The 17,931-nt window shown below is 39.8% G+C and overlaps 1 protein-coding gene across 32 annotated transcripts in view; it reads left to right on the top strand.

Annotated features, from left to right (window-relative positions):
* PTPDC1 (protein tyrosine phosphatase domain containing 1) overlaps positions 1-17,931 on the top strand; it is a 71,834-nt gene that overhangs the window by 27,144 nt on the left and 26,759 nt on the right. For 22 of the 32 annotated variants that reach the window (XR_011431659.1, XR_011431660.1, XR_011431656.1 and 19 more), the window contains one exon: positions 585-672. Coding sequence is in view for 13 of the 32 variants with exons in the window: in XM_070248939.1 (XP_070105040.1) it covers positions 585-672 (88 nt within the window). In the remaining 19 variants the exon portion in view is untranslated. Of the gene's footprint in view, positions 1-584; positions 673-16,954; positions 17,904-17,931 lie in introns of those variants that run through there. The other 10 variants (XR_011431654.1, XR_011431655.1, XM_014735531.3 and 7 more) reach the window with 7 other exon arrangements.

Raw genomic sequence — 17,931 nt, 5'->3', positions numbered from 1 at the left:
CCTTGAGCCCAGGTCAAATGCCAGTTCCTCAAAGCCTTGTGCCTGCCCTCAAGTTGGACAGCCCTCCTGCTTGTCCAAGCCTGTCTTGGGACACTTAACACATACTAGTGTTACTTGTGTCTGCATCTTATCTTCCCGACAGCTTGTAAATGCATAAGGGAGAGCATGTCTTATTTTCCTCTACCGTGCCCTGCATGTCTAGCACAGCGCTGTCTAGTAGAATGTCATGTGAGCCACGTATTCAATTTTCGATTTTCTAGTAGCTGCATTAAAAATAGAGATCAGAGAAAATTAATTTTAATAATTTATTTTAACCCAGTAAATCAAAAATATTTCAATGTAGAATCAATGTAAAAATTATTAGTGAGATATTTTGCATTTTTTTGTACTGTCTTCAAAATCTTGTATTTTACACCTACAGCACATCTCAAATCTATACAAGCCACATTTCAAGTGCTCAGTAACTGCTTAGTGAATAACTACTGTGTTAGACAACAGAAGTATAACATATTAAAAGTGATTCATAAATGAATATCTCATAGGCACACTTTCAAAAAATAATCTTTTTTTTTTCCCCCCAACAGACTACCATGGCTGCCGGAGTCTTGCCTCAAAAGGAACACCCATATTCCACTTTGGTGAATAACAGTGGGTATGCTGCAAATATGAAAGGTAATAGTTCTTTAGTATACTTTCTGTCTCTGTGCAAACTAGAGTTTAATAAAACTGCATGGATGGGCATGAAAGAAAAGACTTGATTCTTCATATTGGAATCCCACAGTTTTGACCTGTTAAAATTCCTTTTCAAAATCCTGACTTTGGCCTTTTAAGAAGGAATGTTGAAAACAATGTTTGTCTCCTGCCTTATCCTCTTAGCCTAAAATTCTCTGTTCATTCCTCTCGTCAAACTCGCCTCCTTGGAAATTAACCTTTCATTTCTCTCTTCTTTCCTTGCTTGCAGTTGTCACTTACAGAGCACGTTCAGAAGCTTGCTAGCTCTACTCCTCCCAGTTTTTTCTCCCCTCTGTCACCTTCCCACAGTTTTGATTTTTATGTGTGCCCAGGAAAGAAAGGGTACTGTGACTTGGGCTCTTCTGCCACACTTGCCCTCACCCTTTCTTACTGTCATAAGTGCTGAGCTGGGAGCCTGCCCTGATCTCCACCACTTTGGCTCTGCTGGTCTTGCTCCTGCTGCCAGCAGTTATCCAAAAGATGCTGAGTGATTTTTCTTGGCAGTACCCCTTGCATGATTTTCTTACTGCCCGCTCTGGGTTCACTTTAGTGCTCCTGTATGGGGAACTTTGAAGGATTTTTCCCCCTAAGTATAGATGAGATAATATAAGGAAAAGTAAAGGAGTAAGGGTCTAAAGGTGTTGGACTTCGGCGCTTGCTGGGAATAATTGGTTCTCAATTATTGTTGGAATCTAACCACTCCACCAGGGGGAGCTCTCTTTCATCAAGAAAACCAGTGTTTCCTACTTGTGACCTTGTCTAAATTCCAGATCCTTGTAGATCCTCCTTCATCTGTCTGTGCTGTGCCTGACTCTAGAAGGACTAATACGACTGCTGACTACCATTTGTGGACAGCTTCTGTTTGCCAGACTAACCAGATGTTAGTTTCCCTGGTTTTAGAAAGAAGTGCAAGTGCAATAATGTGTCTCTTTGCTGCTTCTCTTGTAGAATGATGGGTTTTTTTCCCCTAAGTAACTCTCCAGCCAACAAGTGTAAGTCAGATGAACCTTTTTCCCGGTCATTTCTTCTGTTGGAATGTTACCTCTTAGTTGGTGTTTCTCATCAGGGATTCTATTGGCTTTTGAGGTGGAGAAACTCTTCATTACACAGGAGAGCCCCCAGCACTGCAGACATTAAGTAGCCTGCCTCCCCTCCCCCCCCCCCCCCCCCCCCGCCAGTAAATCCAGTAATGTTGTTAGATTACCGTGACAACCAGAAATACCCTACCCATTTCCAAATGCCCTCAGGAAAGTTGTAATGCCCCTATTGTGATCCACTATACCCTTCCCAAAACCATCTTTTTATTAAAAATTTCCTCATTATATAAATGTAGCTAATTTTTAGTTAGGAAAAAAACCTGGAAAAATAAAAAAAACTTAGTTTATATCTCATTTTCTTAAAGTGTATCTCATCTATAAAGATAGTCAGTTATACTTTATTGGGTTAACATTGGGATGGGAAGTATTTTTTTTTTAAATGTTAGCTAATGAATCATGGGAAAATTTAATTAGAGGATACATAAATACAGTATTTAAATTATTTTTAAAGGAAAATAGAAAACTCAACAAGCACAAAGACTAGCTTTGGAATGAGACAAACCTAGTTTTAAATCTTGGTTCTACTACTTTTTGGAAAAAAAACTCTTAGAACATTTCAAATATTCACAAAAGTATACAGAATACAATAAGATCCCCATGGAGGTACCACTCACGATGGAGGTACGACCTCCTCCTCATAGAGGTACCACCCCCTGTGGAGGTACAACCTCCTCGTGGAGGTACACCCCCCCATGGGGGTATCACCCCCCCCACCATGGAGATACACCACCCTCCGGTGGAGGTACCACCCTCCAGTATAGAGATACCAATCCCCTATTGGAGGTAACCCCCACAATGGAGGTACAACCCCCTCATGGAGGTACCCTCCACTGGAAGTACCACTAAACAAATTTAACAATAATTGCTTGATATCATCAAAAATCTAAACGTTGCTCAAATTTCTGATTGTCTCATAGATAATGTATATTTTTGTTTGAATCAGGATCCAACAAAGACAATATATTGTAGTTGGTTGATATGTATCTTACATCTCTTTACTTGGGTTTCCCCCATCTCTTTTTCCTTATAGTTTATTGGTTGAGGAAACAGGTTTTTTTTCCCTATAGAGTTTGCCACAATCTTTATTTTGCTGATTATACCCACATGGTATTTCCTGTAAATTGAATTGGTAGATAGATGTCGAGTCTAGTTAGATTGTTTTTTGTTGGCAACAATATTTCATGAATGGTGCTATATTCTTCCATCAGGATGCCCAGGATGTCTCTCTTATTGTGGTGTTAGTTCTTTTATTTTGAAATAATTTCAAGCTTACAAAGAAGCACAAAAAAATTCCTTTGTACTGTTGACCCAGACACTCCCATTCAAGTTTTGTCAACTGTCCTAGTAATATCCTTTAATAGCAAAAAGATACTTGTGTTTTTTCAGTTTCTTTCAATGACCATAGTTAGTTCTTTCATGACTTTTATGAAGATTACAGGCCAGTTGTTTTATAGTATGTTCCTCAGTTTGGTTTTGTCTCCTGTTCATCATGATAAGATTCAAGTTATGAATTTTTGGCAGAAACATCACAGAAGTGATTCTGTGCTTTTCTCACTGCATGCCATCAGGTGACGCAAGATGTCATTTTGCCCTGTCACTGGAAATGTTAAATTTGATCATGTCAGTAAAGTGGTGTCTGCCAAGATTTATCCATCATAAATTATCCTTTCTCCCTTCATAATTAATATTTTATGGAGAGATGCTTTGAAACTATGTAAATATCCTAGTCCTCATCCAATTCTGTGCCCAGGATCCAAACCAGCAAACCCTGGGCCACCGAAACGGAGCGCGAGAACTTAACTGCTACGCTACTGAGCTGGCCCCCTCATCCAATTTTTACCCAATAGTTTGAACATCCATTGATGCTTCTTGCCTGAATTAGTTATTACTGTGATAGATAACTAAATGGAGGTTTTCTAATTCCATTATTCCTTCTGCATTTCTTAGTTGGCATTCTACCATAAGAAAAAACTTTCTTTCCTATTTATTTGTTCAGTTTTTTCTTTATTTCAGTGTCAATTCCTGATTTGTTCAATGGAAAATAATTTTTTACTATCATTTCTTTTGATGTTCAAATTGTCCCATATTTTGCCAGTAAGAGCCCCTTCGAGCTGTCAGCTGTATCCTTTTTACATGTGCCCATCGTTCTTGCATTCCTTGCTTTCTGGCACAGCAAGATACACCAGTCTCGCATTGTACTTTCCCTGTCCCAGCCCTGGAATCAGCCTCTTCTCCAAGGAGCCAGGTTCCTTTTAGTGGAGAGTGGTGTTTAGAAATCAAGATGTGCCCACTACTAGATGTGCTCACTAATGCTGGAATGTCTCAGTTCCCAAGCTCCCTACGAGACAAAGCTGGGAAATATATGTTAATATATTATATTATAATTATAATTATAATAAAAATATATATAAATATAATAAGTATTATAATATAAATATAATTTAAAAATAAATATATATTAATATAAATATGTTTAATATTTATAATATTTATATGCATATACATCTACTCACTTTTACATGTATATTTATTTCTGTTTCTCTCTGTATGTATTGAAAACCATGAGTCCATATTGGTACTTCCTGTTCTAATCCAACACTTTACCATCATTCTAGCTTTTCTCAATTTTATGCTTATAATTCCCTTCTCCAAGAATGAGAAACCTGGCTGTTATTACCCCCGATTTGTTTACGTACTTACTCAGTTTTTTCGTAATCAGTCTCCCAGCCCTGCCTGTTCACTGCCTGACTCAGCTCTTTTCTCCATACAGGACCAACACCCTGCCAGGTCCATTACTATACACTGTACTAGTCACCTTCCCTGCATTGGCCCTGACCTCTGCTAAATGACCCTTACTTAGGCCCACCTCATGGCTGTTTTTTCTTTGATTATATATATGTTTTTAATTAAAATATTGAGATAATTGTATAGTCACATGCAATTGCAAGAAATAATACAGAAAGATTTCATTTACCCTTTATTTACTTTCCACGAATTATAACATCTTGCAAAACTACAGGACAATATCACAGCTAGGATATCGACATTGTTACAGTCAAAATACAGGGCAGTCCCATCACTACGAGGATCCCTCCTGTTGCCCTTTTATAGCCACTCACTTCAGCCCATGACTCTAGCCCCTGATGACCACTGATCTGTTCCCCATTTCTATAATTTTTTCATTTCAAGAGCATTATATAAATGAACTCGTACAGCATATAACATTTAAGTGTGGCTCTTTTCACTTGGCAAAGTTCCCTTGAATTTCATCCAGGTTGTGTGTATCTACAGTGTATTTCTGTTCATTGCTGAGTAGCATTCCCCAATGTAGATGTACCATAGGGTGTTTGTCCATTCACTTGTTGAAGGACATCTGGGTTGTTTTCCTTTAGGGGCTATTATGAATAAAGCTGTTCTGAACATGCATGTACAGGTTTTTGTATGAGCATAAGTTTTCATTAATCTAGGACAAATGGCCAAAAGTCTACTTCTTAAGTCACATGATAATTGCATGTTTAGTTTTATATGAAACTGCCAAGAAACAATATACGAGTGATCAAATTTCTCTGCAGTCTTGCCAGCATTATGGGTTGTCATTATTTATTTTAGCCATTCTAATAGGTGTGTAGTGGTATCCCATTGTGGTTGCTGAACTCACTTATAAGGTCTAGGAGGTTTTTGGAGATTCTTTGGGATTTTCTATATAAACAATAACATCTGCAAATAAGGATAGTTTTATTTCTTTCATTTACAATCTATCTGCCATTGCTTTCTTTTCTTACCTTATTGTAGTGGCCTAGAACTTCTGCTAAGCAGTATAATCTGCAAATGAGGATAATTTTATTTCTTTCATTTACAACCTGTATGCCATTATTTCTCTTTCTTGCCTTATTGTAGTGGCCTAGAACTTCTAAGCAGAATGAGAGTCATGGAGAGCAGATATCCTTGCCTTCTTTCTGATCTTAGGGAGAAAGTATTCAGTCTTTCACCTTTCAGTATGATGTTAAAAGTTTTCAGTAGATGCTCTATGACAAGATGAATTAGTTTCCTTCTGTTGTTAACTTGCTGAGATGTCTTTGTCGTAAATGGATGTTGGAGTTTGCCAGAGGCTTTTTCTGTGTTAAAATAATCATATGATTTTTCGTCTTTCGCCTGTTGATAATGGTGGATTTTATTGATTTTTGGGTATTTAATCATCCTTACATACCTGCAACAAATCCCACTTGGTAATGGTACTTAAATCCTTTTAATCATTGCTGGATTTGGCTTGCTAATATTTTGTTGAGGATTTGGTGCTTAAGTTCTGGAGAGACATTGGACTGTAGCTTTCTTCTTTTGTACTTTGTCTGCTTTTAGTAACAGAGTAATCCTTGCCTCATAAAAGGGGTTGGGAATGTTCCCTCTTCTTCTCTTTTCTGGAAGATATTGTGTAAAATTGGCATTCGTTCTTCTTTAAATGTTTCATAGCATTTTCCAGTGTCTCAGCAGTAGTCTTTTGCCCCAGGAGGCAGCAGATTTTTGTTCATCACACAGTATTTTCGAGTAATATCCCTCACTTTTCTGCCCTGAGTGAGCACCTTGCATCAGTCCTTCAGTTATCCCCCAGACAGGTCAGAAGAAACACACATGGTAATTTGCCACTAAGGTCTACTCTGCTCCCCCTGGAACCAGGGTCCCACACTGGGAATGTTGGGCTGCCATTTTCAAGACTGCCTCCAAGCTGGGGACAGAGTGGGATAAGGACATGTGAAATTGTCACAGAGCTTTCCTCCCGTTTTTAAGTTGCCTTTTTCTTGATTCAGCATTTGCTTGGTTGCTGTACATCTTTGAACATTTTCTAGAGATCTGACAGAGTTGGTTCTGACAGCTTATGCTTGTGTTTTGATGTTTCTGCAATGGGATGAGTGTTTGGAGCTGCCTAGTCTTCTGTTTTGTTGACATCTTTCCTCTCTTTTATTCTTGAAGAATATTTTTGCCAGATATAAAATTTGCATTTGACATTTATTTGCTCTCAAAAAACTTGAAATGTGCCACTTCCTTCCAGCCTTCATTCTTCTAGATGAGAAATCTGCTGTCATTCAGGTTGGTCTTTTCCTATAACTGTGTCATTTCTCTTTAGTTGCTTTCAAGATTTTTTGTGTTTTGTTTTCAGAAGTTTTCTTGTAATCCGTCTTGGCATAGATTTCTTTCAGTGTGTCCGATTTAAGGTGCATTTAGCTTCTTGAATGTGTAGATTTATGTCTTTCCTCAAATTAGGGAGATTTTCAGCCATTATTTCTTTGAATATTTTCTCAGTCCCACTCTTCTTCTGCTCCCTCTCTGGGACTCAATGATATGAAGGTTAGCTCTTTTGTTAATATCCTAGAGGCCCCTGAGAATCTATTCATTTTTATTAGTCTCTTCTCTCTCTATTGTTCAGATTGTATAATTTCTGTTCACCTGTCCTCAAGGTCACTAATTGTATTCTCTGTCATCTCTACTGTACTATTGAGTCCATCCACAGAGTTTTTAAATTTGGTTATGTTTGTTTCCGTTCTGTAATTTCTGTTTAGTTCTTTTTTAATAACCTCTACTTCTTTGCTGAGAATTTCTATTTATACATTTTTCAAGAGAATTTATAATTACTTATTATTTTTAGGATAGCTTCTTTAAAGCTTTTGGATAACTTCAACATATCATTTATCTCTATTTCGACATCTCTTCTCATTTGAGTTGTGATTTTCTTGGTTCATCAGCTGATTTTTGATTGTATTGGAGACATTTTTGGATCCTATGTTGTCATCGTTGTCTTTTTTTTTTTTTTTAAAAGATTGGCACCGGAGCTAACATCTGTTGCCAGTCTTTTTCTTCTTCTTCTTCTCCCCAAAGCCCCCTGGTACATAGTTGTATATTCTAGTTGTGAGTGCTTCTGGTTGTGCTATATGGGATGCTGCCTCAGCATGGCCTGATGAGCGGTGCCATGTCTGCACCCAGGATCTGAACCAGTGAAACTCTGGGCCACCAAAGCAGAGTGCATGAACTTAACCACTTGGCCGTGGGGCTGGCCCCCCTATTTCTTCTTATTTTATTAGGTGTTTTCCCTGTTGAAGTGTAGCTTAAGAACCAGGTGAATGTGTATGCCCAGCTTCCTTTTCAGCCTTGCTGAAACCACCCCAGCAAAAGTGGAGCACTTGTTTTCACTACCTCCTTGCAGATGAATGAGGTAGAATTTCCACTCCCCAGTAAGTCTGTTGACACCTTTGCAGCAGAAGTGCATGACTGCCCTGAACTGTCATGTTGCCTTTGAGTGGTGGTGTAAGATCAGCCCTGGGAAAAAGGATTATCAGCTCCCCACTGGGCCCTACAGCTATCTGGGAAGGGGAAGTGAAGGGTTATTTGTCCCACTTTGTTGCTGTAGGGTGCAGCTGAACCTCATTTCCCTGCTGGGCCCTGCGAACATCAGTGGAAGGGGAGGTGGGGAGCATAGTGCCACCTATTCTTTTCTCCTCGTAGGTACCAGGTGGAGTTGGAGGCTAAGCTCCCCACTGGGCCCCACTGATACTAGGGACAGGAGTGCCAACTAGCCTGCTTTACACCACGTTTTTTTAATGCATTCATCAGTTGATGGATATTTGTGTTGTTTCTACTTTTTGGCTATTATGAGTAATACAGTAGTTCCCCCTTATTCCAGGAGGTGCATTCCAAGACCCCCAGGGATGCCTGAAACTGCGGATAGAGCCAAACCTTATAAATACTGTTTTTCTTATACATACATACCTATGATAAAGTTTAATTTATAAATTAGGCATAATAAGAAATTAACAACAATAATAAAATGGGACAATTATAACAATAAACTATAATAAAAGTTATGTAAATGTTGTCTCTCTTACAATACCTTATTGTACTGTACTCACCGTTCTTCTTGTGTTGATGTGAGATGATACAGCGCCTTCATGATGAGATGAAGTGAGACGAATGACATAGGCATTGTGATATAGCACATTTTCCATTTAATATTTTCAGACTGCAGCTGACCGTGCGTAACTGAAAGCACAGAAAGCAAAACTGCAGATAAGGGGGGGACTACTGCTTTGAACATTTGTGTGTAAGTTTTTGTGTGGACATATGTTTTCCTTTTTCTTGGGTATATACCTAAGAGTAGAATTTTTGGGTCATATGACAACTCTCTTCATTTGAGGAACTGCCAGATTGTTTTCCAAAGTAGTTGTCCCATTTTGCATCCCCACCAGCAGTTTATGAGGACTTTAATTTCTTCACATCCTTGCTAACACTTGTTGTTATCTGACTTTTTGATTGTAGTCATCCTAGTGGGTATGAAGTGGTGTCTCATTGTGGTTTTGATTTGCATTTCCCTGATGACTAGTAATGCTGTGCATCTTTTATGTGCTTATGGGCCATTTCTGTATCTTCTTTGGAGAAATGCCCATTCAAATCTCTTGCCCATTTTTTTTTATTATTTAGATAAAATTCACATACCATAACATTTACCCTTTTCAAATATTCAGTGGTTTTTAGTGTATGTACAAAGCTGTAAAATTATCAGTCACTGTCTAAATCCAGAACATTTTCATCAGATCACAAAGAAATCCTGTACCAATTTGCTGTCCATTCCACCTTCTCCCTAGTCCCTGGCAACCACTAATCTACTTCTGTCCCCATGAATTTGCCTGTTCAGGACATTTCATATAAATAAAATAATACAACATGTTTTGTGTCTGCCTTTTTTCACTTAGCATGTTATATTTTCAAGTTTCATCCATGTTGTAGCATGTATCAATACTTCATGCTTTTTGTTGCTGAATAATATTCCATTGTATGGATATAGCTCACTTTGTTTATCCATTTAGGTTGTTTCTGCTTTTGGCTACTATAAATAATGCTCTTATGAATTTTTGTGGACATGTTTTTGTGTGGACATATTTTTAATTGCTCTTAGGTATATACCTAGGAGTGGAATTTCTGGGTCACATGGTCACTCAATGTTTAACATTTTGAGGAACTGCCAAACTGTGGTTTTGATTTACATTTCCCTGCTGACTAATGATATTGAATATCTTTTCATGCTTATTGCCATTTGTATATCTTCTTGGGAGAACTGTCTTTTCAAACCCTTTGCCCTTTTTCTTTTTGCTGAGGAAGATTGGCCCTGAGCTAACATCTATTGCCAGTCTTCCTCTTTTAGCTTGAGGAAGACGAGCCCTGAGTTAACATTTGTACCAGTCTTCCTCTATTTGGTATGTGGGACACCACCACAGCGTGGCTTGATGAGTGGTGCGTAGGTCTGCACCCAGGATCTGAACGTGTGAACCCTGGGCTGCTAAAGCAGAGCACACTTACTTAACCACTATACCACCAGGCTGGCCCCTTTTGCCAGTTTTGAAATTGGGTTATTTGTCTTTTTATTGTTCAGTTATAAGAGTTCTTTTTATATTCTGAATACTAGTTTGTTATGTTAACTTTGTTTTTTGCTCTTTCTGGTTTTCCTCATTTGTTCTTGTAGATTTGAATCATCATCTTGTCTCATTTCCTTACTTTAATACAACTCTACTCCCACCCACTCCTTTGTGCTGTTATTGTCATATATATTTCTATGTATTTAGGCTCAACAATACAAATTATTTATATATTGTTTTGTATAATTCTTTTTAAATCACAGAAGACAAGAAAAACACATTTTTAGTCTTATATTCTTATGTAATTACAGTCTTTTATAGTCTTTTGTAATTTACCAACATCTTTTCTTTTTTCCTGTGGATTCACGTTGACGTCTGGGTCACTTGCTTGTTTATAAGAAGCAAATGGAAATTCAGAAGTTGGAAAGTACAATAATAATAAGTTCACTAGAGGGGCTTACCAGCTGATTGACGTGGCAGAAGGAAGAACTTCCTTTAATATTTCTTGTAAGCTGGGTCTGCTAGCAAGAAATTCTCTCTGGTTTTGTTGTTGTTGTTGTTAATCTAGGAATGTCTTTATTTCCCTTTCAGTTTTGAAAGATAATCTTGCTGGATGTAAGATTTTTGGCTGACAGTGTTTAATTTTCAGTGCTTTGAATATGTCATTGCTTTGCTTTTTGGCCTCCATTGCTTCTGATGAGAAATCAGCAGTAAATCTTATTGAGGGTCCCTTGTGCATGAGGAATGAATCATTTTTCTTTTTCTGTTTGCCTTTCACTATTTTTACTATGACATGTCTTGGTGTATATCTCTTTCTGTTTATCCTATTTGGAGTTTGTTGAACTTCTTGAATGTGTAGATTAATGTTTTTCATCACATATGGGAAGTTTTAAGCCATTATTTCTTCTAACATGTTTTTCTGCTCCTTTCTCATCTCCCCTTCTGGTACATCTGTTATGTGTATGTTGGAACTTTTAGTAGTGTCCCATGTTTCTCTGAATCTCTGTTCATTTTTCTTCATTCTTTATTTTCTGTTCTTCAGAGTGCATAATCTCTATCAATCTGTCTCCCAGTTATCTAATTCTTCCTTCTGCCACATCAAATCAGCTGGTAAGCCCCTCTAGTGAATTTATTATTGTAGTTTTCAACTTCTGAATTTCCATTTGTTTCTTTTTTATAATTTCTGTCTCTTTATTTGATGAGACACTGTCATTATAGCTTCCTTTAATTCTTTAAGCATGGTTGCCTTTAATTCTTTGAACACATTTATAATGGCTCCTTTGAATCTATGTCTGTAAATCTGATATCTGGGCTCTCTCACAGGAAGTCCTAATGACACCTCTGGAAGCTGATTCTCTCCCCCCGACTTCCAGGCTTGTTTTATTGTTTTTTCTTGTGTATGTGTTTGGAGACTTGACTAGACATTTTAGTCGGAAGCCTCCCTGTGACTCCCCAGAGGGCACAGCCTAGGGCATGTACACACAGTCACCCTGGGGGGACAGTGGTTGAGGCAAGGCTCTCTTTCTCTCTCTCCCTCTCTCTCACTAATCTTCCTGTTAAGCTGTCTCCCTCAATTGTTATTACACCCAGCTGTTGGGTTCCACTAATTGCCTGCTGGTCGCTCTCTTTTTTTTGATAAAGCCCTGGAGCATATATAGCTCTATAGTTTGATCCAGTTAAGTTCAGGTGATTTTTGAGGCCGGTCTTTGAGCTTTGTTCCTACCCTTGAGGGCTGTTAGTTGTCTCTGTGTCTGATTCCTTCTAGTAAGCTAGCTGATTTACAGTTTAGCTTGTTGCTTTCATGAATCTACCTGCCTCCTGTTAATTGCTGAGCACCAAAGCCTTCATTGTTTTTGAGAATGTTGTTAGGCTTGAACTTCCCAACACTGTGTTTGAAATAAAGACACTTTCTTTGGTAAGAGCTTCAGAGTTCTCTGTTTTTAAGGTCTGCCTTTTCCCTCTGGGCACAATGTCCTAGGCATGGCTCTGGAGCTTGGGACGAGGACAGCAGCCCCCTTCTCTAAGTGATAACCCCTACTCTGCAAGCTGAGTTGAGGCAGTAGCTTCTGGTCTTCTTGGCTTGCTTTTATCAGCATGGAGCCTCTGACCTACAAACGAGGTGGAGTGAGGGCAACCAGGGCCCTAGTATTCTCAGCTTGCCTCATTGAAAACTACAAAACATTGCTTAAAGAAATTAAAGAAGATCTAAATAAATGGAAAGACATCCTGTGTTCAAGGATTGGAAGACTTAATATTGTTAAGATGTCAGCACAACCCAAGAGGATCTACAGACTCAATGCAATCCCTATCAAAATCCTGATGACTTTTTTTTGCAGAAATAGAAAAATCCACCCCACAATTCACGTGGAATCTTGAAGGACCCCCAGATAGCCAAAATAATCTTGAAAAAGAACAAAGTTGGAGGACTTTCTTCCTGATTTCAAAACATACTACAAAGCTACAGTAATCAAAACAGTGTGACACTGGCAGAAAGACAGACATATAAGGTAATGGAATAGAATAGAGATTCCAGTAAAAAAAAAAAAAAAAAAAAACCTTGCATATATGGTCAGTTTTCCTCAAAAAAAAAAAACAAAATGAGGCTTCAAGAAAAAGTAGGAAAACAATACCAAAGATAATCCCCATGAGCAACCCTCTGTCCTTCTTCCCGCAAGCAGCTGAAAGGCCCCTCTCCAACAGCCCTCTCTGCTGCGCTCCAGGCTCCAACCCATAAAACCTTTTCGGCCAATGGCTTTCTTGCTGGTGGGCAATCAGACCAACCCAAATTCAGAATAATACTGAAGGAACCAAATGAGATACTGTCACTGCACATGTGAAATTACCTACACTGTGATAAGCACCATAAACAACAAAGAACCCTACCAAAAGGTACCTATGAGGCGTCAGCCTTTACCTCCTTACTTCTACATGTGGGTGGTTAAAGCACTGAAGAGCCTAAGCAGATCTGGAATCCCAAGAACTGGTAATTTCCTTTTATACTCAAGATTTCAGAAAGGGCTAATAACTTCCTATTTAAACAAACTCCTGCAACACTAGGCACGAGAATGGAGTGGGAGGTGGAGGTCATCTAGTCACTCCTAAGTCAATAAAAGAGTCACTTCTAGGAACTGGGCTGGAATGCTAACTTTCCACTCTTGTTTTCCACTTTTTGTGTCACGAGGCTCATTTCTCAAAAGGCAACTGACTATTCAACTGTTGGATGGCCCAAAACATTTTCTAATTTTGAGTCAAAATCCATTTCTCTGTAAACAGTGGTTCTAGTTCTTCCCTCTGAAAATAAAAAGCACCTCCTTGATTTGCAATGTTTTCAAATATCTGAAGACAGAACTTCTCCAACACCTCCCCCGCCCAAATCAGCTCTCCCCTATTAGCCCCTATTTGGGCTAAATCTTGGTTTTTCGAACATTCCTAATATATGTCATTGTTTCCAGATCCTTCACTATACCTACTCTTCTTCTGAGGGTCCTTGCTTCTCCTTCACAACTAAACTTCTAACAAATCTGACTGCATGTGTCATTTCCACTTGTCACCTGTCTCCTCCTCAAGCTATTTAACTCTGATCTCGGGTTCCAGTGTCCACTGAAAATTGTTCTTGCTAAGGTCTCCGATGGCCTCTTTTATAGTTTTCATCTTATGTGACTGCTGAGCAGCATGCAACACAGTTGAACAATTTAGTTTTAATTTTAAAATTTTTTGGAGAGAATCTTTTTATTTTGAGGCAATCTTAAACTTACAGAAAGGCTATAAGTATAATGCAAAGAATATTTTTTCTTGAATCATTTGAGAAAAGGCTGCAGACATGCTGCCCCATTACTTCAAATAACTTAGTGTATATTTCCCATACACAAAGACATTTTCTACAGTGACCCAAAACCAGAAAATAACTATTGATACATTACTAGTTGCCCTCTATTCCTCAGACCTCACTCAAGCTTCACTGATTATCTTCCTGTTCCTTATGGTAAAGTCATAACATACAATATGCAGACTTACATGCTGTATTTAGTTGTCCTGCCCCTTTCACTTCACTCTAGAACAAGTTACTCAGTCTTTCCCTTGATGCTCTGGACCTCAGAAGAGTACAGGCCGGTTATTTTGTAGATTGTCTCTCAGTTTGGGTGTGTCTGTTTCGTCAAGATTAGATCCAAGAAGCCCAAGGAAAGGAAATGCAAGATTTCTGAGGTCGAGGAGGTCGGTACCACAGCCTGTCAGAGTGGCGTCTCTCCATCCTTCTTTTAATGCTGTGTTTCTCTCTGGCCTCAGAAAAAACCTGCATTGAGTTGCTAAAAATATTCCCTTTCAGCTGCTTCACACTTGGTTGTTGAAACATGTAAAGACTCAACTAAATAAAAATATGAGCCTTGAAAATTTGTTTTGCTCACCAGTCATAAAATCCTCGGGAGTTTACTGAAGGAGAAACATAGAAATGAAAGGTTCTAGTCTTGAAAATGTTTGTCTTATTTTTAAATAAAATCATTGTTAATAGCTTAAATATCCAACTGCTATGGAAAGACTAGGTAAATTATGATGCATCAGCTTGAGGTGCAGTAATCCTTGTGCATCCATTAAACAAAAATTATAGGAAAACTAAAGCAAAATGGGAAGATGTTGCCATGCCGCTTAGAAAAAGCAGGAAAAGTGTATTTGAATGTGATTATAAATGTGCAGGAAATCCACAAGTCTGTGGACAAAGATGGGAAGGGAGTTGAGTCTAGAGCATTAGGGTGGGACTGAAGGTACATTTCCCTACTGTAAAACCATTTGGCATAAATAAAAACTAGTTTTAGGGGCTGGCCCCTTGGCCAAGTGGTTGAGTTTGCATGCTCCACTTTGGTGGCCCAGGGTTTCACTGGTTCGGATCCTAGGTGCGACATGGCACCGCTCATTGGGCCATGCTGAGGTGGTGTCCCACATAGCACAGCCAGAAGGACCTACAACCAGAATATACGGCCATGCACTGGGGGGCTTTGGGGAGAAGAAGGAAAAGTCTTTTAAAATTAAAACTAGTTTTTAAAAATGGATTTGGCGGTGAATTGGGCATTTTGCCAAGGAATAGTTTGGAGCATGAGGCAGTGGGGATGGAGGGATTCTCATGTTTCTAGGGGTAGAGGCCTGTGCCCCTGTCTGTTGTGCCCACAGAGGGGCAGAGCTCCACTTCAGGGCCAGACCACTGCCAGGCGCTTCCCAGCACCAGTGGGAGCCCTAGGCGAGCCTGCCAAGCAGGTGCTGAGCAGGAGGTCTGCAGCCACCCTTCCAACCCCCATGCGCCTCAGCTCCACTCCCTGAAGACCTGCACTCGGGGTCCCTGACTGTCTACTAACTGAGTCCACTCAATGCTTATGTGATTGTTTGAAGTCAGCTCAGTTGTTAAGATTTCACAGCAGAAACTGTTCTTGAGATGATACATAAACCATCCCTTTCTTAGCTTCGTCCAGACAAGTCTTGCCCTCATCAAATTCATTTTCATTTTCAGAACCTTTGGGAGCAGAGTCACGTGGACTCTCCTCTGTGCTTGTCCTTAGAGCTGCTGACCTCAGGTGTCTCCCACTCACTGGCGGAGACCTCCTAGTTGCCGCCTCACATGCCTTTCATCTCAGGTGGAGCTTGCCTGCTGAGTTTTCTCTTGTGCCTTCTCACCGGCTCCTGTGTTCATAGCTGCTGTAGCTCGCTGCTGTTCACTTAGGCTCCAAGTCCTGGCACCATCTGTCCGCCCCTGCACTGTCTCGCACCCATGCAGGCCCCCAGTCCTTGGCTTCCAGCCCTGTCTCTGCGGAGTGGCGTGAACCTCCGCAGGGAGACTTTTCAGAAACTGAGTCAGCCACCAGTTCCCCAGATAGCCGACGCGGGTGGACCCCTCAATTTGAGCACTTTAGGCCTTCTGCCGTCAGGTTCCAACTTGCCTTACACGCCACACCTTCTACTCTTTCCTCTCCTGTAAAGCTCTGTGGAAGCTGTGCTTTCTGGATTGTTTACATTAAAAAAATCTTCCTCCATTGCTGTATATGAGATAACAAGGGCGTAGTGCTACACTCGGAGAAGGACTTTGGGCACCAAACTGAGCTTCTCTGTCTTATTTGACAGAGTACATTCAGTTGGGGAGATGGGGGGTGCATTTTAAAAGGAGCTTGCTTAAAACATTATTAATCGTTAAAATAAAACAGAACAAAACAAAAAAGAGCCCTGTCTATGGCAGTAGGTTGTTTCTGTCTGCACATGGCTGAAATGCCATTTGGAGAGACAGAAACAGGGAGAGAGAGCGGTGGGGGGTGAGAAGGTGGGGGGTCGGTCTGACATTAACAAGGGAGGAGGCGGACAATCTGCAGTTGTTAGCGTTTCTGTTCTTTATATCCTTTATCCTCAAGTTGCAGCCTCCCCCTCATCCAGTTCCTTAAGAAAATGTGATACTTAGTGAATTTTCTTCCTATCCACCAAGACATTACTGAAGCTTCTTTCCACCCCCCTCCCCTTGTTTGGCTACAAAAGGCACAGAATTGTGTCTTTTTGAGTTTTTGAGAGGCATGGCTACTGTAACTATCCAATAAAGGCATAACCAAGAATTGGGTTTTCACATTCAGAAAATAAAAATACAAAAGTAAATGTCTTCTGATTAATGTGTCAACCTTACAGGTGATTTAATTTATTCTATCCAAGTATTTCTTTAATAGTTCTATCGAGAAAATATACAGGGTTTTTTGGTTTTGAAAAATTGAATAATGTTTTAAAGTTATAAAGCATCTAGCATATCCTGCTCCATTACAGTTAACTTTTTTGTATCCTATTCTAGAGAGGAGTAGAAAGAGAATTTTTTTCAAAGTGTTCAGAGAATAGATATGAAAAGAATAATAGAATTTAAACCTTTTAATATATGCATAGGGGCCGACCTGGTGGCATAGTGGTTAAGTTCACACTCTCCACTTCAGCAGCCCAGGTTCACAGAACCTACACACTGTTCATCAAGCCATGCTTTGGTGGCGTCCCACATACAAAACGGAAGAAGATTTCCACAGATGTTAGCTCAGGGCCAGTCTTCTTCACCAAAAAAATATATATGTGTAGAAAGCAGTGTTTGCTTCATAAAGACATTTTTCTAAATTCATTACAATATTTTAGATGTAATTTTTTGAGCAGTCAGATCTTTAAATGTGTTTGAGAAACAAAATAGAGTAGTCGCAATTTAGGTATAATCTACTTAAAATACATGTTATTCTTCCCTGTATTTGAGCAATCCATCCAAAACATAATCCATTCATACAAGATTTTGCCTGTACAAATCTGAGTGGGAATCAGTAGTTTCTTTGTTCGTCACTATGGAAACAAGTCAGCCTATCCTGAATGGCTGTTAGATCACGCAGAGCGATGCTCATGTCAGTGTAACTTCCCCACAGAACAGGCTGGTGCTGACATCTCCTGCCTCCAGCTCTGGCCTCCTGGAAGCCCAGCGCCATGCAGGACCCGCCCCGGCGGCTCTCGGCCGTGCCCTTCCTCAGCTCCTTCTTCCAGGGCCGCCGGCACTCCACCTCAGACCCCGTCCTGCGGCTGCAGCAGGGGCGGCGCAGCTCAGCCGCTAAGATGCTCTCCTCGTCCTCTCTCCAGGTGATGGTGGCAGTGTCCTCTGTCAGCGGTGCTGAGAGAAACCCAACTTGCCCAGAGAGGAAAAGTAAAACGTTCTTTTTCTTCTTAAAGAT

The sequence above is a fragment of the Equus caballus genome, chromosome 23 (genome assembly GCF_041296265.1).
Source record: "Equus caballus isolate H_3958 breed thoroughbred chromosome 23, TB-T2T, whole genome shotgun sequence".
NCBI lineage: Eukaryota > Metazoa > Chordata > Mammalia > Perissodactyla > Equidae > Equus > Equus caballus.
The sequence above is the reverse complement of the archived record's forward strand: the minus strand, read 5'-3'. Positions and strand labels throughout refer to the sequence as shown.